Source organism: Toxotes jaculatrix, chromosome 22, assembly GCF_017976425.1.
Source record: "Toxotes jaculatrix isolate fToxJac2 chromosome 22, fToxJac2.pri, whole genome shotgun sequence".
NCBI classification, from domain to species: Eukaryota; Metazoa; Chordata; class Actinopteri; family Toxotidae; genus Toxotes; species Toxotes jaculatrix.
The window spans coordinates 11577212-11603724 of NC_054415.1; the positions used below are offsets into that span (position 1 = coordinate 11577212).

General features: G+C 40.4%; 1 protein-coding gene across 2 annotated transcripts in view; it reads right to left on the bottom strand.

The window, feature by feature from the left end:
• Window positions 1-2144: 2144 nt before the first annotated feature.
• The window catches only part of tbc1d22a (TBC1 domain family, member 22a), a 107385-nt gene continuing 83016 nt past the window's right edge, over window positions 2145-26513 (bottom strand). For both annotated transcript variants that reach the window (XM_041029950.1, XM_041029952.1), the window contains exons 13-14: window positions 21423-21518; window positions 2145-3508 (exon numbers count right to left, since the gene is read on the bottom strand). In XM_041029950.1, the coding sequence (XP_040885884.1) occupies window positions 3380-3508; window positions 21423-21518 (225 nt within the window). In that variant the 3' untranslated portion in view covers window positions 2145-3379. The remainder of the gene's footprint in view (window positions 3509-21422; window positions 21519-26513) is intronic.

The following is a 26513-nucleotide window of genomic DNA, read 5'->3' on the forward strand; positions in this document are numbered from 1 at the left end:
CCCTCAACACTCCTTCAAATACCCTGTGCACACCATTTTAGCATGTCCAGAAATCTAAAGTTCGACAGGCCTACCATGCCTAGTTAACAGGTGCTAAACTATGATTGGACAATCGCTGGTCAGGGGAGGGGTTTAGCAAACAGTCAGTTGCCAAGTTTTGACTATTAATATGGTGTAAATGCCCAGAGTATAATTAAACAGTTTACGTTGGTGGTTTACACACCCCAAAAACCAGATGTGCACCAAAAAATCTTTTCACAGCAAATTCAAAATGTCATACTATTGCTTGCAGAACTCTAAAACCTTTCCAAGTTAATGTGAGGTCAAAAACATATCGAGGATGTTGGCTCGTGTCTCCAGAGTCAGGCACAACTTAATAGACTTGTCATGTAAACGGCATAAAAACAATAAAACCAGAAAGGAAAAGAAGACAAATCTTTAAAACGCTGATTGAAAGAATATATCTCATACAAAAAGAGAGAGAGAGGAAAAAAGGTTATAAACTTTAAAATTAAGTGCAGTTTTTCCTTGTCAGACAGAATTGGAGATGAGGGGCTTGTGAAACTGGTGCAGACTGTTTAAAAAAAAAAAAAAAATTCCCAACATGTGATCAAAGACTGACAGCTCTCACAGAAAAAGCACTGAAACTTCCAAAGAAACACAACTCTCTCTCTCTCTCTCTCTCTCCTTCCATCTCCCCTTCACACACCTATGCACACCGTCTTTGCGGGGCTCGGGTGACAATAATGGATCCTGGCGGAGTCGCGACAGGAGGCTGCAAACGTTAACAGCTTTGTGTTATGTCATGAATGTCTGATTACCCACCCCCCACCCTCACCCAGTGCACCACCCCTATCACCTCCTCCCAACATTACACCAATATGGTGCTACTGACTTTGGCGACATCCCATTTGCTCTAAATGAACAGGACAATGTACGGAACAAAGACGCTGAAAAGGACAAATGTACTGTAATGCTACAATTACAATGAGCGGTGTTAAGCGGAAGGCCATGTGCACAATGATAATAAGGTTGTATTTAAATGCACCTGCTGTTTTTGTTCATTTATCTGCAGCGCTCTACAGACTAAAGGATTTTACATTAAAGGTTATGTTAAGCTGTCACATTCGAGAGGAGCAGTGTGGGAAATGACATTAAAAATGGATTTCTCCCACCAAAACTCAGCGTAACCAAATCATTTTAAAGCCACGACTCTGCTTTACTCCATCATTTTTTTTTATTTACAGCAGAGGGTCTGTCCCCCCTGGAATTATAACGCATTTTTTAAAAAAAAGGAAAAAAAAGAAGAAGAAAACTGCTTTTGGAAAACCAGTTGGAGAAGAAGGCGATGGTGCACAGAGCTGTGCCCTGGTTTTCCTTGTGTTTTTTACATGACGGCACGGAGAGAGATGATCCACGATCGTCCTGAAGCTGAGTGAAGGGACAACTTTGTTTTCGTCAGCGTGTCCAGTAAAACTCCAGGATGTTCTCCAACATCTCTGAGGATTCTCACTGCATTAATTGGGAAGCAGGGCAGAATAACAAGTTACAATATTTTGTTAATTTTGCAGCAGCCCAGTGCTGATTACACATGATTCATTTAAGAGAACCAATATGGATCAAGCATGTGTAATTACACTCGCTGCAAAAACAAAATACAACATGCACTATTTTCATATGTTTATAGGAAACGTATGGGTGATATATTAATAAGAGTCACTCACTAATGCTCATCTGGACACAGACCGATGTAAGTTGAGTATTTTTGAGGTGGAACTACGTCCAGAGAATGTGTAATGAAATATTTCTCTTTATTTGAACTTATTCTGTGAACTATTGCACATTTACTAAACACATTTCATCTGTGCTGCTGGAATCACCAAACTATCAAAAGAGTGCCTCCACATGGAAAACAGACAAAGTCCTGTGAAGTCTATTCTCTGCCAATTGTCAAAGACAATGCCCACCAACACCAAACCAATGGACAACGTACTAGACTGTGCCTTTTTTTTCTATACTCATTAAGTCCGAGCCCGTAAGACAGGAGGAGAGGAATGGGTGAGAAACGACGTGTCTTAATTAAGCCAAAACTGATCATTTTGATATTTACTTCGCAATTTCACAAATTTAGCTTCCATGAGGAGAATTCAATGTCTGAACTGACTTTCAAGTAGTTTATTTTGACGACTTCCTGCTGTGTTTTTTTTTTTTTTCCCTGTCACAATATACACATCAATATGTTTTTGGTCTATTAATGCCTTGATGAGAGGATTTCCAGTTCTCACTACATGTGTGTTAATGTGTGCTCTGAGGTAGTCTTAGGAGGAGTTAATAGATAACATATGGCCCTTCATATACAGACAGGTCTGAGTAAAACCTAATAAGTAGCTTTCTTACTCCTAATGGCTAATTATTATCTTTCTTTCTTATTACTTTCTTTGACGTTTGTCTGCGTATGTTTGACTCTCCTGACCTGCAGCTTTTTACTGTTACACTCAAACGCTGTGATGTTGGCGTGCGGAGTGGGAGGACGGGATAAAGCCGGGGCTATTGAGCTGGTGTGCTTGGTTTGTGGAAGGAGGGAGACGTGATGCTTCCCCTCATCGACCGACAATCTCTCTCACTCTCTCTCTCTCTCTGTAAAATTCTGGTGCGCTCATATAGGAAAAACAATCTGTGTCTCTCCTGGCACGAAGCAGGAGAGCGAACAAAGAAAAAACAGGAGAGGTCATCTTCCTTCAGGTTGTGTTGTGACCAGGAGAGGGGCTCAGATATGTAAACCATCTAGCACAGTGCCCTTTTGCCATCTTTCTTTTCCTTTGCTAACTGAAAAAAAAAAAGGTCACATTTTTGCCTCAGGGAACAAAGAACAATGTATTGCCATGGTATTGGAAATAACAGTAAGCAGAAAAGAACATTTTTCTGAGCCAGACTACACCCCAGGCGGTGCTGAGCAACAGCTCGTGGTCCTGCATCAGGCCTGAGGTTGTACTTTGAGGCGTCAGCTTGAGCAGACAAAACTCCAAGAGAAAGTTGTGGCCTTCAGTGATGAAGAAGAGGGCTCCGCACTGGACTGCAGGAGTGCACGTTTCAGAGCTGATCAGAGAAAAATAATTTAAAAAAAGGCTCCACATCAACATGTTAGAATGCTACACCGCACGCCCCCAAGTCATTGGTTGATTCGAATCTCTTAGTAGCTGAAAGGCCCATTGGGCAATTTGGGAAAGGGAGGTTAAGAAAAGAGGAGGTCCTTCCATGTGGGGATAGAGGCCTGTAAGTTCAGCAGATGGCTGTGGGGAAGGGAAATGAGGAAGAAGAGGAGGTGGAGGAGGAGGAAGAGGAGAAGGAGAAGGGGAACAGCTGCAGAGAGCCACGCTCATCATCTCTTGTAGTGGTTGGGCGCGTCGGCAAAGGCAAACTTCAACCTATAGGCTTCAGCCAGCAGAACGCTCACTTCCTCGTTGCCCCAGTGCATTGTGGGAAGGTTCTGCAGGAGGATCATTAGCCCCTGTTGAAAAAAAAAAAAAAAGGAAAACAAAACATTTAGAAGAGAGACCAAGAAATACAAAATGCGCAAAGAGACAGAGGAAAATGGAAAAAGCGGGAACTGTTTTAGAGATAAGGAAGAACAGAAAATATTGATCAGAAGAGGAGAAATGAAAAATACGGATGCAAGAAGACAGTAAAGGCAAAGATAAATCTGCAGGTGTAAAGAGGGTAGAGAGCGTGACGTATTTTATTACACTACAGAGCATGGTATCTATGCAGAACCCAGCAAGCTAATTTTCAATCTCAACAGCGTGGGTTTAGGTCAGACTCTTTCATTGGCATTTTAATTCTTCTGCACCTGACAAAGAACCACTTAGGGCTTTCTCAAAGTAATAAAGAAGAAATAAGCCACATGAAACAGGAGTGGAAGCGCTACTTGGATCTGAGAGTGATATAACACGAAGCAGATGCTCCTGAAACACAGGTAGGCAATGTCCACAAGAGAAGGAAAAAATTCAGAGAAAATTCAAATACTGGTATTAATATCAAGACCTAATTTACACTGGGAGGTAGAATGGTTTGCACTGTCATTGACTCTCGGCCAGTTGTAAATGCAAAGTCTGCAGTTTAGCAGGGTGCTTAAAAAAACAAACAAAAAAAAAAACATGCAACTTAAGAGGTCAATTATGTCTCATCCTTCTATCTCCAGAAAGTCTGGCAAAAAGCAGCAGATAACCCCTTAACTGGTATAGGAGAATAAGTACAGCCAATACAGCAGCAGATTGAAGAAGCAGAAGTGCTAAGGGCTGAATACTCACCAGCATGTAATGTTGCTGACTGTGTTGCAGCTATTGATATGTTTCCTTGTAAGAAAATATCACAGAGTGCTTTTAAAAACTGCACCATCTGAATGTATGATAGGAATATATAACACATTTCTCTGGTTCAGTTGTACGGTTTGTTCAGTTACGGTGAAAAACTATTCCAGCCTCAAGTCTTTACTGGACTCAGAAGACAACACCCAGTACAAAGGCTGTGATCATTACCTCTATACTGGGTCCAGATACAGATCACATGTTAAGACCAAATGTGAGATTTATTTGAAAACTACAAAGCTACGTACAACCACCTAAATGCAAGTACAGCATAAAATATTATTCCAGGCTGTAGCTGCATTTTGGATCCTACAAAGTATACCCTTTGGGATCTGGTATGTGCGAGTGTAATGTTAGCGTGGCAGACAGGCACAGTTACACTTGCTTTCTGCCTCTGCCAGTGTGTTTGTGTGACAGAGATGTTATTAACTCAGTCAAAGTGGTTTAATAACAGCTGCGAGAGAGAAGGAGAAAAAAGATAAAGAGGCGGGTCGGTGTATGGGGGGAAAAAGGGAAAGAAAGGATAAAGTGTCAAGTACAATTGAGAGAAGTTCAATCCTTTCCCCAGATTCCTGTTCTGTACATTACTGTGCAAGTACGAAGACAGACAACAGCAACACACACACATACGCAAGTTCAATCTTGCCGACTAATGCCTCTCTCTCAAAGGGGAATGAGACTGGTTAGTAGTGAGACAGACTGATTCTGTGTGTGTGTGCGTGTGCATGTACGTGCATGCCGCGGATCAGTGTCCCGGGGAGTTCTCATCATCAAGGCTGAAATCATTGCCGTGACAACAGGGTTTACAACCAATCATGGTGTTGATAATCACATCGACGGACAAATCACGTTGGGTCTTCTGGTGTCTACACTCATCTGACTCTTGAGCAGTTTGCTGGTCTCTCGAAGGATGCGACTCCGTAACAAAAAGTATTTTAACACTGATTCAAGCCTTTGAATATAATTGTAATGAGTCTGTGCTGTAGCCTTATATTTAACCTCTATTTCATCAGCGTGTCGAAGTGCTTCCAAATTTCTATGCACATTCCACTCTCATCTTTCCACAACTGCTGAGAAAGTCAAACTGCACAAAACTTTAAGTGGGTATATTTACAACAGTGAGGCGCTTTGTATTATTTTACCCTCCTACAAATTAAATTGAAGGTGTTTGGCTCCATTAATTTTTTCCTTCCTAGCTTGTTTTTAATGAGCCGGTGAGACGACCCCGATGACTTTTCAACAAAAAGCATTTGTATTCTGACTGAGGGTGGAAAAGTGCAAGTTTTCTTCAACTAATGAAGCTCAAAGCTGCCATTCCTGGCCAGATTATACAGATTAGGCTGAGGATGTGTTTCACCTCTGTCTCCTGAATAACTAATAGGTAAACCCAGCTGAATATCAGTTTTGAGATGCAGCAAATTTGGAAATTTGTTGTTTTTCTTAGCCTCACTAAGAGAGTAGCTGGTGATTACTGCGGTGGCTGACTTTTGTGAGCCTTAGGCCGTTGAAATGTGCTGAAACCCTGTTGGAGTATTTAAAAAAAAATTCACAAGGAGCGAGAGCTCTGCTAAAAATGCGAACAAATTTGACCTTTGTCCAGTGTCGTCAAGCATGGAAAAAAAAACAACCTCTCAGTTCATGATCAGATTCTGTCTAAAATACTGCTCCGTATTACAATCATGAAAATCCAGCTGCATGTTAACTCTACATTAAATAAAACCACTATATTAGATGCTCCTTTGAGAAGACCTGGACCTTGACTTTGAAAGGTTGACCTAATGACTTCCCCCCTTTGGTTCAGAAAGACACACTTCTCTGAAGTATTTCCACTCTGAGGGATGGAGAGAGAGAGAGAGAGAGAGAGAGAGAGAGAGAGAGAGAGAGAGAGAGAGAGAGAGAGAGAGAGAGAGTGAGAGCAGAAGAAAGAGAGAAGGGCAGCCTGATCAGGATTCAGCTTGCCTTTCTCTCATCTGTATTCAATAGAGCATCACTATCAGCTCTCTCCTTTCATCACTCACCCACTCCCCCATTCACACACACACACATCTGAAATCCAACCATTTCGCTCACAGCTAACGGACTGCAGGGGAGGGTGCGTGTGTTGTGTCTTTGTTTATCTTATGTCTGCTCACATGAAAACAATCAGATGCCAAAAAAAAAAATCAACTAATATCTGAACTGCAGATGTCCTGCTGAACACCTGTGGGGCACGTTAGGCTGAAAACAAATCAGCAATAACTATTTGCTGATTGAAACAGAGCAAAGAGAAAACAGGTAAAAGATAAATAAATTATTAAGAAAAAAAAGGGGGAAAAAAGCCATCGGAGCGCTTTTCATACTGCAGCTGATTTAATAACATGTAGTTCATGTGTTACTCAGCCATAGAGAGCGCAGTTCATGTGAATCTATGTACTGATGTGTGTGTACAATATGTTTTCTGTGCATCACCCCAGGGGTCCTGGATGCCTGGGGCGAGACACCATGTACCTCCTCTACTGGACTTCACTGCCCCAGGCTCTTCAGGCAAACAGGAAGCTTCCCTGTGCTGTATCCTGGCTACACATGACTTGTAATGATATTAATATATGCTAAGGAGCATTGCTGGACTAAAAGAGTCATGTTAAATGAATTCTGAAGGCCTGACAGTTACTGAACCAGATAATTGGGATGCTGCTGATGATCCCAATTATATTTTTGCTTTAAACCAAACCTTTAATACCAGGAATGAGGAAATTCTGCCTAATACTATTGACAACGGCAGGTATGTAACTAACTTAAATGCTTACTGACATCTAAAGTCCCTCTCCACTCAAAAATGTATCTGGGTTATTTTTTACTTTACTTGAATGTTTGACCTTCACATTGTAGAAAAATGTACGTGCGGTGTTTGAAACTAAAAGGCTGTTTTTTTTTTATTCATCTCCTGAAGGAGGGAAGTTTCTCTGTTAGTTAACTTTAATTTGAGTTGATGTACAAGATGATTTTGAGAAATCACAACTAGTCTGGAAACCAGTCATGGTCCAAATATAACTTACAGTTAGCATAAACATAAAGTTGCACATATAGTACACATAAACTACAGAATGGAAAGGAAATATATGCAGGGAAAAACTTTTTCTTTGTGGAAAAACCATATTAAAACAAATTCTTAGAGTATTTAGTTCATTATCAGTTATTTATATCAGTTTTAGCGTATAATACATATATATATCTCCTTCTTGTATGTGCCTCCATGTCTTGATTCAGATGACAGAGTGCAGAGGACACTGTACTACCCGTTGAGTTTTTACTCTCTGGTCGTTTGCACCCCAATTATACCAATAAACGAAAGACAGCTACTTCAAATTTAACTAGTCATATTAAAAACATCAGCTGCCATCGCTTTGGGGATTATTTGGAGATGGGGCTCATTTTGAAGCTCTAAAAACTGAAACAATTCAAGAATCTCTACAGTGACCCCTGACTCATTTCAGATGTCCTCCTTGCAGCCTGCTTTAGCCTCCACAGCAGAGAGACAGATAAGTAGGGGGTGGGAAATTTACCATGTGATACCATATCTTTATAAATCAACAATAGGCACTAATTGCTATCCTACAGGAGAAGGACCAACCACTGTCTAATCAAGTGCTGCTTCGAGTGTCACTGCCGTTAGGCAACACACCCAAACAAACATACACACAACATACACATGAGTGTACTCATGCATGCTCCGCCACACAAGTACACATCCATAGTGACTGAGGAGCTTCATTAAGAGCATATTTCTGCACGGTAACCATCTGCTGGCTATCACTTCTGTTGGGCTAATGACTTTAATACGGTTTAATTGCATACATCTCGCTGTCAGGGGGGAATGCTGCACTCACTCCACTCCACACAGGTGGCACCACTTCACGCTGAGAGGCCACGAGTGCCTGCGTGAATGAGTGTGCACGTTTGCATGAGAGAAAAAGGGAATCTGTGCAGTCCATGAAATTAAATGTATGCTGCGCATGTGTTTTTGGGGGTAGTGAAGACTGTCTAAGCCATCGGTAACGAGCGAGATGTAACAAATGTGTGTGGTATGATGTATGGCTGTTTACTACAGTGTGTGTCTCTGTGTTATAGGAAGGAATCAGTGTAAGAGATGATGTAGTAAATTGGAGGTACAGAGCAGACAGAAAAAGAGGATTTGTGTGTGAGTGTGTATTTGCTATCAGTGTGTATGGTATTTATGTAGCTAGCCTTTTTGTGTGTGTGGGTGCTTGTGGTTATTCAGGCATGAATATCCATTTATCCAACAATACTAACAAACACATTGATCCACCATTACTGTATACAGTAATACAGTACGCTACAAAAAAAAAAAAGAAAGGAAAAAAAAACGCAATTAGCACTCCATCTCCTACGCTTGGCAAGGCTTAAGTGGTTAATGGCTATTGATACTGAGGGGAAAGCAGATTGTCAATAGAGTCAGTGCTAAGGCTCTTTCTTCAAAAAGAGAATGGGATCATGTAATGGTTACACAGAAAGCCAAGGCCACTGCCAAGTGAAATTTATTCACTGAGTGTATAGTTATTATTTTAACCTGGATCTGAATGGGGGTGACAAGATTTAATACAGTCTATCCCCGTTTCCACTTCACATTTATACAGCCAGATGTGTTCGGTGTAGAATCAGAAACTTAAAAGCCGGTATGGAGTAAATAAAACAAAAGCCAAACAAAAACCTGACGCTAAGCAGGGCTGACTAACATGAAGACACCACATTTCAAAATCTGCTTTACTAGGAAAGTTTAGAGTCATATTAGTGAACACTGAGTTGGATGAATGCTATGTATGTGAGTTATGAACAAGTATTAGATATAAGAGCTGAAATCTCAAATTGAGTCAGAGAGAAATATTAGCTCAAATACAACTAAGACACTGACTGAAGCTATCAGCAGTAATGGTGGCTTCACATCGTACACAGACGACACATATACACACAGATAAACACACAATTAAAGCTCACTCTTCCTGAGAACCAAACAGTCTATTTGCTGGCAGAATGAGACGGTGCTAAGTGAAGTGAGTATACTGAGTGGCCAAAGTCGTTGGAGGTGCCTCGCTGTCTTTCCTGCAGTGTCGACTACAGCCACCAGCAGCGAGCAGCTAAAGCCCTGGAGAAATTAATGGGGGAGCGACGACAGGTGTGGTGCGCACAAACTTACTAACAGACACACGTTTGTGGCTAAAAATGGCAATCATCTGTAGTAGCTGTTGTGTTTCTTTGACATGTATCATTACACCTTCGACCTCCCTCAACCAACACATCTACATGAACACACAGGAAAATGCAGATACACACACAGACTGTCACCCACGAGCACAGGCTCTCCAGGTTGCTGGTGGTGGTAATGGTGTTTTGCAGCACCCTGAGGTGTAATGGGCCTAGGCACTGCTCTGTCGGGGCCATTAGCTTGCTGTAGTTCGTATAATTACACAAAATGGGCACTCTGGCAAACAGTGGGTGCTAATGTAGGAGTGGGGCACTGTAGCATGTGGAGGTAAGAGCTAACATAGGATGGCACAGCCAAGCTGTCTTGTAAAAAGCCGGTAAAAAGCCTAGTGGATTAATATAGACTGCTTGTGATGTTGTTTCTATGGATAATGTGGTATTTCTGTTGCCAAACAAACATGTTTAGCAAATTGTTTGTTATTTTTTTAAGTGATTCTTTGTTGCAACTAATCAACATGATGTGGATTTGTTTACATGCAGTTCACAGAGGAACTGCAAGAAGAACCTTTTCTCAGCAAGAACCCATTTTGTAGGAAAATGCAAAACACCTTAAGTAGTTTAAAGAAATTGTTTGACATCGTAGTAAATATGTTTATTCGCTTTCTTGCAGAGCATTAGAAGAGAAGATTGATACCACTTTCATGTCTGTAAATATGAAACTACTGCCATAAGCCTTATAGCTTAGCATAGCATAAAGACAGGGAACAGGGGAAACAACTAGCCGGGCTCAGTTCGAAAATAATAAAATCCATGTATTAATACTTCTAAAGCTCACTCATTAACATATCAGGTTTGTTTAATCCATACAAAAACCTGGATTGGTTGCCAGGCAACCCATGGAGAATCCAGGAAGGTACTGCTCCCAGCTGTGAAACAGTCTGTCACGTAATCTCCTGTAAAACCACAATTCGTAATGTTGTTCATTTCGGTTTTGTACAGGTATCAATCTTCTCATCTCACGCTTGGCAACAAAGTGAATAAGCACATTTCCCAAAATGTCCAACTGTATATCTATGAGTCTGTTACTGTTTTAATACTAGAGTTGCACTAACGAAGCTAAGACTTTAATTTGGCCCAGTTATGTGCTTTTGCTGTCTGTAACTTTTAACCAAGCCCGGAAAACTACTGGAAGGAAAAGAAATGAGTGTGTAAATAAATCCGGACCATTTTCTCCTTTGACATTCAGGCATTTCCAACGTGCTTAATGTGCATTAGGTCAGTATCAGTCCTGAACTGTGGAAAGCAAAGTAATTCACAAAATCCTGCTCTGTCATTTACTGAAGGAAAAAGATAAGGCGACATGTGGGATGTGGGTAGAACCTTTGGTAATTTAAATACTGTGGGAGTGTGAATAAGATTAAAGCTTGAGAAAATGGATGATAGATTGGCTGAAAGCTTTCAGGACACATAAAACCACAAGTGTGGGTGTATGTGTTGAGGTTATCATTTGGCTACTCCAACCTCTGCTGATACCTCACAGAAAGATTTGTTTTAATGGATTTTATTTAAACTAAAATGCAAATAGTTATTCTGGTATGAGAAAAAGAACTTGGATCTCATCGCTCTCCACAGTTTACACTCACAGGGAGCAGGCTTTAGCCTTTCACCCATTCCGTACCAGTCAATGTCAGCCCAATGACAAGTTCACAACCTTTGAAAAAAAATGCAGCCAGAAGCAATCTAAGTACTAAAACAGTTGTCTGTGCTTCTTCTGTGTATTGGAGCATTTACAGTGATATTTCACTCCGCTTGGCTTGTTTCACTTTTCAGTACATACAACTTCAAAGTTCAAGAGCCGTCAATATTTAACCGTATGCCCCCTCGGCATCAACCATTATCGCCCAAAATTTGGCAAACGTTTTTCTTTTTGTACCGTTCCAAACATGAGCAAAACTACTTCAGAAATGTATGACCCATCCACTGCAATACATTTATGTTGTACATCCCCGCTTGTGGAGTACCATGCTGTCTACGGCTCTACAAAACTGGCAATATGATGAGCATACTTTACCACGCAGAGGCCCCATGAACTTTAACATATTAAATTCGACAAAATTAAAATAGAGCCTTAACAGTTTAGCTCCAGCCTTCACCCACTGCCAAGTTCAGACAGGTTAATGCCACCCTAATCAAGAGCTCATGATCCCTGAAAAAAGAGAGAGAGCAGGAGCGCCTCAGTTCTCACTTTGGCTGCATATAAGAGCATTTAAATTTAAAATTCAATATTTATGTCTCAATTCGTGACCCAGCCCATTCCTCAAATCTCCTTTCTTCTCTTTCTCTTAAAAATCTATTTGCCCCCCTCCTCCTGCTGCAGTCTGTTTATTCCTTACGAGTGGGTCGATTTTGCTGTTTATTTGGCATTTTTGTGTCTTAACAGAGTTGAGCAGGGGGGCATGCAGTTGGCTTATGGGCTGACAGAGCAACTCCTGTTATTCTGTTATCTCAGGGCAAAAAAGCCATAAAACTCTGACTCTTCCTATCTCTATTTCCCTCTCTCCCCTGGATAAACCTCAGCCAGTGATAATGTCGGTAATGACAGTCAGACGGCAAACTAATCACCTCACACACGATTGTTTTGAGCAGATAAATGCTTTTTCAGAGACTCCTGGCAATGGCAGACCTCTGCTTGCACGCAGAGATCAACAGAGCTACAACACCTCTCAGTTGCACAGCTAACATACAACTGTGTTTGTGCACATATTTCAGCACAAACACACACACTCACTGTTTTGTCTATGCAACGCCACACCATGACTGATCACTGCCGACTTTCCAAGCAGCTTTGGTCATCAAAATCGTGCAGCACAATAATTCAGCATACAAGCCCACGCAAGTTAGCCTTAAAGCGAACTTTAGTTGTCAGTGATGGAGAGCATGTAGGAGGAAGGAGAGCAATGAAAGAAGGATGTCATGGAATCAAAGGCAGGATGGGGTGGAAGGCTACATAATTACTTTCACCATATTAAGTCCTCTGTTTTCCTCTCATTTTTTTTTTCTCTTCTCCTCTTGTTTTGGCACAAACAGATTCATACACCACATCGGGCATGGCACTCAATCAGCGGGGTGATTATTAAAAGTTGTTTACCGGGGGTGGCCTTGTCTCTTTTTCAGCACTATTGACCACAGTGCCATCCATCAGAGAAGCTTCAAACCCCTGAGAGGGTCTGCTCGATACCAGCCAAGTTTGGGAATAAACTTCTGAGGGAGAAGATGAGGAGGTCTTGTCATGATGAATGGGTGAAAAGTTTGGAATTAATCAGAGGAGAGCATCGGCTCTTTACTGGAAATTGCAAGGTGGTGATCTCAATGGGGACTTGCTATTGCTCATGCACACACATATATACTATAGGTTAAAAGAAGAAGGAAAAACAAAGCAAAGAAACTCATTTACTCATTGAATGAGCTTATCAGAGCTCCCACATGTATGGACACAATACCCAAATTCAAATTAATTATTATTAATATTGTACTCTAAAAAAATTAACTAGTCACCTTCTTTACAAAGCCCTGTCCTAATGTCATTTCAATTTTAAAATACATTGTTGCCAGTTTATTGGAAACATCTTTGTGCAGGTTAAATTTGTTGACACTAATTTAGAGAGGTGTTTACTCATCTCTATGATCAGTTTTTGATGCTAGTGGTGTTCATGGTGACACTGGTGGCTCAATTTGATAGAATGATCGAATGATAATTTTTTTTTTTTTTTTTTAAATATCACATAACAGAAAAGGGACTGTGCATGCAAAAGGCGGTAAATACAGAAAAAGTGCCATTTTCCAGTAGAGGGCCCTATGGACTACATTGTTTACAGCATTTGTGTTGGCAGAGTAAAACATCTAGAGTGACCAGATGTCCCGATTAAATAGTGCGAGTTCCAATTTTCAAGCATTTGTCCTGGCGTCCTGACAGGGACACACTTTGTTCTGATAATTAGACTGAATGGATTTGAGTTTTGTTTTTCCAAAAATAAACTTTTTAAAAGAGATCATTGTGAAGTTTGTCTCCAAGCAAAATAATAGGGTAAATTAACACTCTAATTAGAGAGGGGGAGGGGGGATTATGGGTGTTTTTCTTTCGTTATTATAAAGGAAAGTGGCAGGGAAAGCACAATTATCAAGATATATCAAAGCCACAAAGTGGAAATCAGTGTCATAAATTAAAAACAACAAAAAATCAAAACAAAAACAAACCTTCATTGTTGTAGTGGAGAATACTGACACTGAACTGCAGCTATGGCCTCTTAAAAAACAGAAGCTGATCTATCTATAGGCAAACGAGTTCAGACGCTGGCACACAGTTAAAAGGACACTTATTCTATTTACACAACATGAATATGTTCTACTGATATCACGCAGAAAGTAAGCTGATTGCATTTATCGCCACATGTCCTGATTTTTTTCCCTTTTATACTTTGCCATCACAGCTGAACACAACACAGAGGTGCACCTCCTTACTTGTCTCTCTGTATAGTACCTTAGTTCTTCTTTTATTCCAAGTAGTGTTCTCAGCTTTACAAACAGTGTTATTTGGCATGTAGTACATTGGATGCATGGATGCTGCAGTTTCTAATTCATTCAACAATGCGCACACAAAAATTATGCAACTGTAGGCTGCTTGCATATTGTTCCTCAAATAAAATATATATAATCACTGAGTTAAAAACATTTCTTGCCAGAATTTGAGGTTTTCATCCTCTCTGCAATATAAAATTAATCCTAAACAAAGTTGTGTTCCCAGTCACGGTGATTGAAATAGTGCTGACATTTCCAGAACACCCTGGTTCCTCTGGAGTGCCCTCCTTTCCTTTATTGCTAAGGCTGCCTAACCCAAGGCGCTCTCTACACGTAACTGATCTGAGGACAGATGCTGACATTTGCAAAGGTCCACAGTTTTTCACACACCATTAATTACGCTGAAAACAAATCTTTGTCTCCCTCTTTCACTCTTCCACTTCTCACTTGCCACCCTCACTACAGCTCTTCTGCAAATATTTTTGGAAAAAAACCCAAACTGTAGTGACAGTGAGATTCCACTTACACAGAACTAACAGCTTTGCATTCACACAAACGTTCGGTCTTACATTAACAATCACGATGGGGATCCTCAGAGCGTGGGCTATTCAGCAAGGCTTAATCTGAAATCTCAAGGAAACAGTATTAGATGTCTGTGATCAGGTGGTTACGCTGATGACTGAGAAATCCATGCTTGAAAATAATGCTCTTGGTTTTGTTGTGAATGGACACAGATGGGAACATGTCGTTGGAAATCTGTAGATTAACTTTCATGCTGCCTTTTTTTTAAATGATTGATTGATTGAGTAAATATTGCAGTAAATACAGTAGGCAGAATATATACATGAGCATGATGGGAAAATGTACAGACTACAACATTAATAAGGTAGGTCTCATGCATAATGAAGCACTCAGCTGTTTCTATAATCACCTTTTAGTAAATTCAAGGACTAATGTTTCTACACAATATGTAGATATGCTTTGCTGTGGGAAAATTGACTTTTTATATTCACATTACCAAGAGAAGAGGGCGTCATATATACTGTACGTTCTGATGTATAAAAGGTTGAAAGAAAACATGTCAACAGAAGTTGTACATCTAAATACACCTGAAGAGATTCAGACACAGCACAGGCAGAGATGAAAGTGTGTGTACACAGTATGTATGTGCCTTTTCAAAACTCTGGATCTACACAGTGAAAGTCAAGAAAAAAAACTGCAATGTAGGGTTTCTGCTCCATGCACTACATCACTGCCAGCTTCAAAGCTATGAGCTGAAGCTGTATCATATACGCTGAAGAATTTGTGGAAAACGTACAGGCCTTATTTGAACAGATTTAAAAGCAAAAGGCTAGAGAAGGATCCCTGCTCAAGCACCAGGAAATATGGCAACTGAGTCTTTCAAACTTCTTCATGGCATATAAATGTCAACTTCTTCATGGCATACATGACAAGTTGACATTTGTGCCAAAACCTAACAAGAACCCCCATTTCCCTGAATTTCTGGGTAGTGGTTATTGGCTTGTTTCAAAATATTACAGAAAAACATGGTAATTTGCTTCATCTGAACTTTGAGGGGATGATTTCAGATAGTTCAGACTGGCCCATTGTCAAATTTCCAGGCCCAGGTACAGAGCCACAGTCACACTGCTCCACATATGTGGGCTTACAAACCAGAGAGTAAGTTCTGCTGTAGCCCTGTTGGGTGTCTGCAGGTAATACAGACTAATGGGAACGGTGCTGACTGTGCTGGCATGTCCTAAAAACAGCAGCGCAAACACATACCTGCATAATATCTCTCCGCTGGTGTGTGATCAAAAGTGAACATGTGTGACAGGTGATGCATGAGTGTGTGCATTAAACGGTACAGTGTGAGAAAGAATTGTTTATGTGCATGTTTATGTTGTCCTGCGAGGCTCTGAGTGACAGAAAGTGCATAAAAATGCAAGTGTGTGCAAGCACTGACTTATCCATGCAGTCCAGGCCTGCAGTTAGCAGTAGTGTGCTAGCTGGAGTGGAACGGTGGAAGGCAGATTGCTTGGGGAATGCCATACTCCTCCTGCTTTTCATTTAGCGGCTTAACCAATCCAATCCCACGACCAGGGGAGGAGATTCACAGTTACTCTCCTTACTATGTTTGATAACAATGCATGAATTATCCTTTTTAAATTACTTTCTGCATGCATTTTTTAATTAAAACTATTAAAGTGAATCAATCATTTGTGTTCCCTTTCAGGTCCCCAAGCATGTAACTCGCCAGCAGTTTGTCACACACCGCTGCTCCTCGCGCTCTACACTTTACAGTGACTGCAATTAGCTCACGCTTTTTTTCTACAGTGAGTGACTACACTGCAGTGACTGAGCAGAATTAGAGGGTTATGCATATTAAAGTGACCTCAAAAGAAAAACTTTTTTTTTTAACTCTCATGTTTGCATTTGTGAGTTTGAACTTGCGAGCTTTTCAAATTAACATCTCTGCAGCTTTGAGAAGTGGTGAGCTATTTCACAAAGTATAATGATTTGAAAGTACTATGATATTATGAAGTTATTATTTAATTTATAATGTTCATTTATTTCAGGGATAAACAGGCTTCCATCTCAGCAAAGTACAAATAAATGAAAAACAATTATTTATAGATATTAAACAAAACAACAAGCTGTTAATGTTGTGCTGTGTTAACTAGCTGCTACAAGTCTAGTTATACTCCAGACCTGGAGCAACTGGAGAAGTAATTCAGTGTAATAATGAGCAGATTGATGAGAACAGGTTGGAAACCTTTATTATATTGCTGGGAGCACGTGTTGTTTGTGTGCATGCATGTTTTAAGCTAAAAAGGTTAGGCCGACATCTGTAATAGGATAATATAAAACAATGTTTTGTTTTTGACAAGTGTGATATTGCACTGCCCTAACAAGCCGTAATAAACCGCCATCTTCTGGGGACCAGGAACATTTATGACCAGGAGGCTTCATCCTCTGGGGATCATAAATACCTGTACAATATTTCATAGAGATGCATCATACAGTTGCTGAGATATTTCAGTCTTTGTTCTGGACCAAACTGGTGGACCATCTGACCAACACACTCCCCACCAGCCCCTCTACTCATGATATCAATGATGAACCAACATATGGAGTGAAAAATGGAGGAAAAAAGAACATGAATGAGTGAAAGAGATCCCTGGTGAAACAGAAACAAAACAAATTATGAAACTTAGCAGCAGAGAAAAATATAATGGCAGAAACAATGCAGCTAGGAATTAGTGACTTGAAACAGACGGAGCCACATAGAGAAAGACTGAAAGAGAAAGAAAGGCAGACATGAGAGGATGCTGTGAGGGTTTCTGGGTAAAGCATGTGGAGATAAGAGCTGTTCAACAGGCCCTTAAGAACCTGGCAGGCCCACGTTTGAACTCTGAGGCTCAGTGGATCAGAGGCAGAAATCTCTTGGAATTAAACCACTAAAGCTGAGAAGAGAAGAAATACTTTTCTCTCTCCCCACTGACACTTATCTGCATCAGAAAAATACTTAGTAAACTGCATTATATTTGGTAGATCAATTGGAGAAAATGAACAATTTTCTCTGAAAGCCACAGCCCTGTGCCACCAGACAAATGCCTTTTTAAGAACCACAGACATGTTTGTTTGTTTGTTTGTTCTAATTCAAAGAAACATTTATAAAGTCTTAGTGTAACTTCAACACAAATGCACACTTTTAATCTGAATGTATAAATATATATAAATCCAGACAAACTGAGCCAGGCGACTCACACACACACACACACACACACACACACACACACACACACACACACACACACACACACACACACACACACACACACACACACACACATGCACATGCACATACACACAGGACATCTGTGTTCCATTAAGTACAGACAACAGACTTCCCATGAAGACATAAACAAATAGGCGATGAGAGCTCATTTGCTGTATACCGGGCAGGGGAAAATGCCAGGATGACATTTGGCTGTGTCTGCTTATGAGTACGTGTGTGCTTCTCCATGTGTGTGGAGGAGACCAGACTCCTGAGAGTGACAAGAGAAACAAGGTGTATGGTGTGACTGCTGTTGTATCGATGACATTAGCGCTATAAGGGATGTACACGATAGTGAATTTATCACGACAACAGGCAAACATAGATGAAGTATTGAATATCCATTAGCAGCAAGTGGGAGCAAAAGAAATTTAAAACTGGAGTAGAAAAGAAAACAGGGAGAAATATTACTGCAATTTAAAATATGGGAGAATTAGAAATAAGTGCCTGTCTCTAATATAAGCCTGCTTTAAATGAAGGCCTAGTTCTTACTGCAGTTGAGGGAACTATTTAGGAATTCATGGCATCTACAAAGTCTTTTACCATATTGCCACAGCAGGGCGAGTATTTTCTAAAGTTTCTTGCAGTCTCCATGAAGAGTAGGTACTCCTGGGGTTTCTTCATTTCAGAACTACTACTGCAGAAAAGTTTTTAACAGACTGTAGGGTGTATGACTGAGTACGTGTTGCAGATACCCACTGCGGACTTGGTTTTCAATTATTTGTCCAACAGCAGAAAAATGTTTTAAAACCTAACTAAAAATCTAAGGCTTTGCTGACAGCTCTGTTAGGCTGCACTCACAGTGGTGCTTTGAGCTAAATGTTAACATCAGCATGGTAACATGCTCACAGTTTTGTATTTTATTGGGAGGATGTTAGCTCATTATCACTAGACACAAAGGTCAGCTGAGGATGATTAGAATTAGATAAATTTCATGGTGGTGCTACAGAAAAAAAAAAAGTCAAGGGATCACCAAAGTTATTGGAATTCTTCGTCTGTGGACCATGAATGTTGTGCAAAATGTTGTTCTGTCTAATACATGTTGAGCTATTTCACTGGATGAGGGACAGTTTCAACCTGCTGTCCCACAGCGGTCGACTGACCGACTGACCGACAGACTGACACAGCTAGCATGCATAACAAGCAGAGGGGAGGAAATTATAAGCTCAGAGATTAAAGAAGAGTTTTTTTTTTCACAATAAAGCCATGTGAAGTCAAAAGTCTCTCATACTTGTAGGTTCACACATTCTGATCATGCAAAAACTGAAGCCGACCAAGCTGTAATAAAGTCGATGGTATTTAGGAACTTAAATCATTATGATTTTTCAATCCGCCATTGTTACTTCCCCACAGCCTTTATCTGCTCTCAGTATGCCTGCTTAGTCTTATTCAAATGACAACGATTTCCATAAATGCAAGGATTTAAAAAAACATTTCATCGCAAGAGTGGACACACTGTAACTAAACAAAGGTTTTCAAGGTTTTTCTGCACACATACTGTAGTTCAAAACGATACAGAAATCCATTAAAAAGACAAATCTTTAAGGTCAATCTGAAATGTAAAAAAAAAGTAGCAATCTTATTTGAGCTTGAAGTTGACTGAGAGAAAAGGGGAGAGGGTTTGAGAGGCTAAGAAAAGTATGAAAGTAAGAATAGATGTTAAGTTGATGTCTCATCTTCAAACTCCGACAGCCTCCAGTGTCTCACTCAGTGGGTGAATCAGCTTTAATCAGCTGGCCTTCATCTAAAACACAGGTTCTTTAGAACCCAAACCCTCTGACTAGCGTTGCTGTTGAAGACTTTTTCTGATTTGTTGCACAGTGGGAGTCACAGAAAAGGTGGAGCGCAGGGCTTGAATGTCACTGTCAAGAACGCACGTTATGTAATTTCAGCCCCCTTGTATTAGCTGTAATTGCATTGGTTTTCATTCCTCTTTTCTTCAAAATAACCACCTGAGGGGAGTTACAGTAAAACTCAAATGCGCAGGACCTCTGAAGAGCTAAGAGCCATTCCACATTCAAGCAAGGAAAAAATATAACTCTGCAGTCGTCTTAATAAATAAAATCCAGCACAGTGGCAATATTCTCAAGGACTGCTACTATGATCCAAGGTGTCATTCACACAAATTCTCTACTTACACTGTGGGAAACTACTTTCAGATTTTAAGCTCAAAAGCTTCAAAAAAGTAAAAAAAAAAACAAAACATTTTTACTCATTGTAACTTACTACAACTTACTACAGTTAAATAAAACAATACATATACCTTTAACAAATGTTCTCTGTCTAGATTTCGTTCCTAGAGTACACACATCCAGTGTCATCTAAAGACAAGATCAACCTCTGGAGGACAGGTTCACTTTCATTTATCTGGAAACCAGTGATACAGCAGTCCTTTGGTTTGCCGTGTCCATTTTGAAGGGTAGTTATTGCTGTTAAGCCTCCAGCGTGTTCAGACTCCAGCCTGATGCTGTCAGTTTTAATTAATCATCTGTAACTTTGCTCAGAATAAAATTGTGTCTTTGTGATAATAGCATAGGGGAACAGCATTACACAAAAGTGTGCTAGACCATAAATGTGGTCTCCACATATATTTATATTGCTCTAAAATTTAATCTATTCTTACTTCTACCCTGTCATTCCTACCCTGATTGCCTTTCTTTACGCTTCCTCTATTTCTCTCATCTTCATGAGGATGGATATTTTGCCCTTGGCACAGCACTTGGTAGTCTGTATGGAAAACCAGCCAGTAGGTAAAACTATATGGAGCTGGGAGATAAGTGCTCTTAAATTTGTGTATTTGTGTAAATGTGTGTGCTTGTGAGGTAATGAAGATAATACAGACTCAGTGGGCACTGTAAATAAAACGAAAATAATAAAAAATCAACATGCATATGATCACACTGTACAGAAATAAGGACACAGCAAATGAGATGCAAGGTAAAGCAATGATGGAAAAAAAACTGTATACAAAAAAAAAGGTAAAACAGAGAAAAGGAGAGAGCAGCCAAAGAGCAAGGATGATGTTTGTATGTGATGATATTCGACTGTGTTGTACTGTTAAGAAGCCAGGTCCCCCCAGTGAGCTGGCAACCAAAGTCACCTTCTGGCAGCTGTTTACTGTCATCTACTAATGCACTCACAACGACTTTTGAACCTCACAGTTAATGACCAGCGAGGTAGTGGAGAGGGATGTAGGCCATGAACAACTCCACAACAACAGCCTGGTGGACTGTTTTAATGTGTGTGTGTGTTTTTTTTTCTATGCAACTGGGACAACTGAGATTAATTTACATAAACATGAGGCTATGTACAGTATACCACCATCAGTGTGACCACCTGGGTATGAAAACAGTGTGTATATCTTTATTGTATGTGTGTGATGCCAATCTGTTTCTCACTTCACAGAGGCTTACAGCACCCCCTGTGTCTCACGTGCACGTTACCTGAAAATCCCTCTCCTCCAGAATCTCTTTCCTCCACCTCACCAGGAAGGCTGCACACACGTAGAGGTGGAAATGGGAGAAGCCCTCTGGTTCAGCCTGGTGAAAGAGAGAGAGAGAGAGAGAGAGAGAGAGAGAGAAGAAGAGATGAAAAACGCTGTGGACAGCTGCTGATTTACACCAAGTTTAACATTTCACAGCCATAAATCAAATGAGACCTCCATCACAGCTATGTTATATTCAAATAGAAGCTTAACGACGTAAAGACAGCTTCTCAGTACATTCAGAATATCTATAGCTATGGATTTTCATCGCCTTTCATTTTAATAACGATTTAGAACCTTTTTTTTCTGCCATTTTCACAAAAAAAGGGACAAGGAATGAAAAAATAAAGAGAAATGAATATAAAACATTTTCTGTCACAATCCAGACATTTACATTTGCAAGGTGACAGAGACAAAGATACAAATCCCCTCTTCTTTATACGGCTTTTTATTACAGCCCCTCGTTATGTTTGGCAGATCACTTTTTTTTTTATGACTTGGCAATGAGCAGGGGAATTAAAGAGGGGGAAAGACAAAAGATGAGATGTTCCTTGTTCTATTCATTTTTTTCTCCAGAGCCATATCACAGGGAGGATAATTACCACGGCATTTGAATGCAAGGGACTTAGGAGAGCATGCTCCTTTAAAGGTGGGATACAATATCCAGAGTGCATCTTAAAATGTGAGATTTTCTGAATGCACTCTGGCATACTTGTCAGGGGGTTTCGTTCCCCACATATGTTACTTTAGCTTAAAATTCATGGAATCAAAGTGTGCACTCTTCAGTGTGTGTGTGTTTGTGCCACCCAGATGTGCATGAGAGGCAAAAACACTCACACTCTTAGTAATAACATGAATTTGTGAATTATTCCACAAGAGTGCTCTCCTTTGATAGTATGCAGCATTCAAACATGCTAAAATTTTACTACCCCGGCTTTAGGAAACAGACCCACACACGTATGCTCTATGATATTCTATGATATACTCTGTAGTCTTCTTAGTGGGTTAATAAAGAGCCCAGGGCTACACACATGTTCCAATAATTCAACCATGTTTAGCACATCTGTGTACTAATTTCCAATTAGACAGAGGGTGTAGTATTAGTCCTTTCTACTTTGTCTTGGTATTGTAACCAACTGTAAGTGCTGCTCTTTAACCACCATACTCATTTGTGTATAACAGTGAGCCATAACTCTGCAGGAATGAACAGAAACTGCCTTTCTGCTGTGATAATTGAATTTCTCTCCAGGAAGAAAGGATGGAATAAACAGATTAATAGTGGATAGACAGATTTTAACACAGGGATGATGTTATAAAAAATAAAAAAGTGGTCTCCTCCTTTACAGCATTGTTGTTTCTACTGTGTTTTGGGTTTTCTAGACAGATTGATCCTCTCTGCGCCTTCGTGTGCGTCTCCTGTTGTTTCGGTTTCCTCTTGTTTTCCCTCCCAACGATTTTCAGATTTTTCCAAACGTGTTTGTGTGTGAGTGAGGGGGGGGGGGACAGAGAATGTGAAAGAGGGAGGATGGAGTGTGGTGAGAAAAGAAAAAAAAGAGGGGTGTTTGTGAACAGCGAAGCATGGCGTGATGCGAGTTGTAAACTGGCAGGTGATTGGCTTGTTGGTCTAACCTTGCAGCTTCAATCCAAACAACTGAAGCAAGCAAACACACACAAACACACACACACACACACACACAGATGACTGAGTATACGAGTGGCATACGGGAGCACAATGTTTATCAGTCCTCAAAGATTTGTACAGTTTTAATTTCCTTTCTTCTATGAGTTTATGTTTGTGTGTGTGTGTGTGTGTGTGAGAGAGAGAGAGAGAGAGAGAGTTGCGGCTGAAGGCACCAGTGAACTCTCAGGGAGAGTGAAACTCTGAAATCCACTATTCCTCTTTGTACTCCCCCCCTCCCTCTCTCTCAATCACCCCTCCATCTATCCTGTGCTCTCACAATCTGTCACCTCCTTCAGTCTCATTCAGCAAATGTCTGTCACACCCTCTTCTCTCACTTTCTCATTAATATGACTGTGAAGAATATTTCACAAATTAGAAAGTGATTTATCTTTATCAGAAACAGCTTCTGTTAACAAGTAATCTTGATTTGCCACCAATCATTTCCATGGTGATCCAACATGGACAGCCAATGGACAGCCAGTCCACTGGCTGCAGCAGGAATGTAGCCTAACTAATGACGGTGTATTTGACTCACTCGTTTGCTGACAGCTGAAAATGGCAGAAGAAACAAGAAAAAAAAAGTAAAAAGAAAAGAAAATGCTCACTTTTATTTAAATACATCTCAATCACTAGCATGACAAAGTGAAAATTCACCACAGTAATGCTCTTTAATTTTGTCATGGACATCTAAAACACATTAAAGGGAACATTACACACTGGGATTATGATGCACAATCAAAACGTGTGTATTTTATAATTTTAATATTATAATATTTTATAATCATGTCTCTCCATTAACTGTGGAGCTACAGCTAGAGGAAGATATTAGTTTAGCTTAGCTTAAAGGCTGAAGGCAGAGAAAACTAGCCCAGCCACTGGAAGCTGAGACAGCATCAATCTTCTCATCTGACTTTAAAAAAAAAAAAAAAAAAAGTCAATAAGCACATTTTCTCCTTTAAATGTTTACAACAGCAAACTCCAAGCACTTGTGTGAGAAAAATAATCACCAGATTGACTGATGATGGCAATAACTGTTAGATGTAGTCCTGTTTATCACAAACTTTCTCACACTGCGTTATACAAAATTCAACCTTTTGTAAATGAAAATAAATGCTACAGCCTGAAACTTTAACATCTCTCTCCCATCCCAGTACCTTCTGCTCTCTTTTGTCACTCATTTCTCTCTTTGCTGCTCTATCCCTCCCTCCTGCTCCATCCATCCACCGCTGCGGCATCAGCTCAAGGATTTCTCATCATTATGATTTGCAAAATAAAGTTTGTCATGGGAGTCAAGGTGACTCCGTCAAACTTGTCTCTACCTCTTCTCCTCCATTGTTATTCTAGGTCCTCCTCCCCCCTTGTGTCAGGGCAGCCATATTGGCTGAGACAGGCGAGACTCTGACTGACAAGCGCTGCTGATCAAAGGGAGGGGAGAAAGTGGGGGAAGGGCGGGGGTTGAGAGGGAGCATCGGGGGAGAAAGGGCGATGGGGGTACGTGGGGAGGAGTCGACAGGGAGAGGAGGGAGAAGTAAGAGGGAGTGCATGAGAGACGGAGAGGGTGGGAGGCTAAAGGTGAACAAAGGAGGAAAAGAGAACGTGGAATGCAGAGTGAGAAGGAGTACAGCAATGTCACAGCGTCTTTAAACTGCTGCGTTGGCTGTCTGACTAGTCTCATCCCTCCAAAACAAACCGGCCTGACGTGGGACTAGCCGACTCCAGACAAGGTGAAAAGGTGACGGTGCGGCAGGGTGATGTAAGATGATAAACGAGCAGATTTAAACTGATGTAACAATTACACAGATAGAATATGATGAACCACTGGAACTCCAGAGCTTTTAAAGTTTTACAGCTCTTTTCATATTATATGTGTATGACTGAACATGACTGCAGCAGTGATTGGTGATAACTGCTTCAAGCTATACAAGTATTCTTGCATGCAATTCCTCCCTAAGTGCTGCGATAGTGTGCATGATGTAGGTATGTGACTGCAGAATAAATTTAAAGACTACATGGCAAGGACAGGAAACTTTGAACTGTAGATTACAATGTAAGATCTGACAGAGAACAAGAAAAGACTGATGACAAGAATCAGGTCATGGTGCAGTCCATCAAAATAGGGAAGCAGGAGGCCTATGGAGGGCGAAGATGCCCACAGTTTGTCAGAGAAATGGCTCTAAATACATTTAAAATCAACTTCAGCACAGTTTTTGTCCCTGTGTGTGTTCCTCCAGTGTGGTATCATGCTTTAGGCTAGATTTTAAATTACCGAGCACTAAGGTTAATCAGAGGGGGAAAAAGCAGCAAAAATCAGGATTCCCACTTCGCCATGGATTTAGTCAGTTTTGGATCCCTGCTGTTTCTGTTCAAGCTCATTTAGTGTTTGTGTTTATGTTTAATTCGATATTTGGTTGCCAAATATTTCCTTCAACAAACAACAAAAACAAACAAACATCTTGCTGCTGCTGCTGCTCACTCTGACCCTTGTGACTTTGTATCTATTCATTTTTAGTCTACATTTATTCTACATGTTCTACATTTATTCTACATGAGGTCAATTAAGAACAACATGTCGTTACCCTGCTTGTGCGTAAAGCATATGTGTTGAAATGACAGTGAAGCTGGACTTGAGCCTGATACCTGAAGAATAAAAGCAAAAGAGCGAAAATAAAAAGCAGTGAAGAAATATTGATACTGATGCTAGTGGGAGTGCGACAGAGGGCCACAGAGAGGAGAATTTTATGAGTGAGTGTGTGCATTTCTGGAAGACGGTAAGACTCAGGGTGTGTATGACCAGGGTCCTGTCTACAGAGGCCTGTCTTATTGTTTGGAGTGACCACAGGGCCAACCATTACTACAGAAGAGAAGACAGAGTGGCAGGTAAAGTGAGGAGGGCCACTTCCCTCTGGGATAGTCATACAATCCCTCTTTTATTCAGCTGGCAGGTAAGTGTTTCATTGATAATGCACAAGTGTATGTAACCCTTGTATAGTCTGACTTTGGAAGAACTTTCTGAGTGAGCTAAAAGATGTGAAGGTCTGAATGAAGCACCAAATTTAGAAAGGTTCCTTCTCCTTGGGTTTTCAGAAACTGACAAAAGACGAAGCTTAATGAAATGAAAATGACAGTTATAAAACGTTAGGTGAGATGAGAACACATATTGAGGTCAGCGGTGGAAGAAGTATTCAGATTCTTTACTTATTCTTACGTAAAGATTCTTAAGTTATTCTTTACTAGTTGTTTACAAGTACAGCTACTGATATAACAATGTAAAAATGCTGCTTAAAAAGTTGTAGTCCTTGGTCATTGTTGATGCTTGTGCTTAATAAAACAAGTTAAACGATTAATCAATAATTAAAATAGTTGCCTATC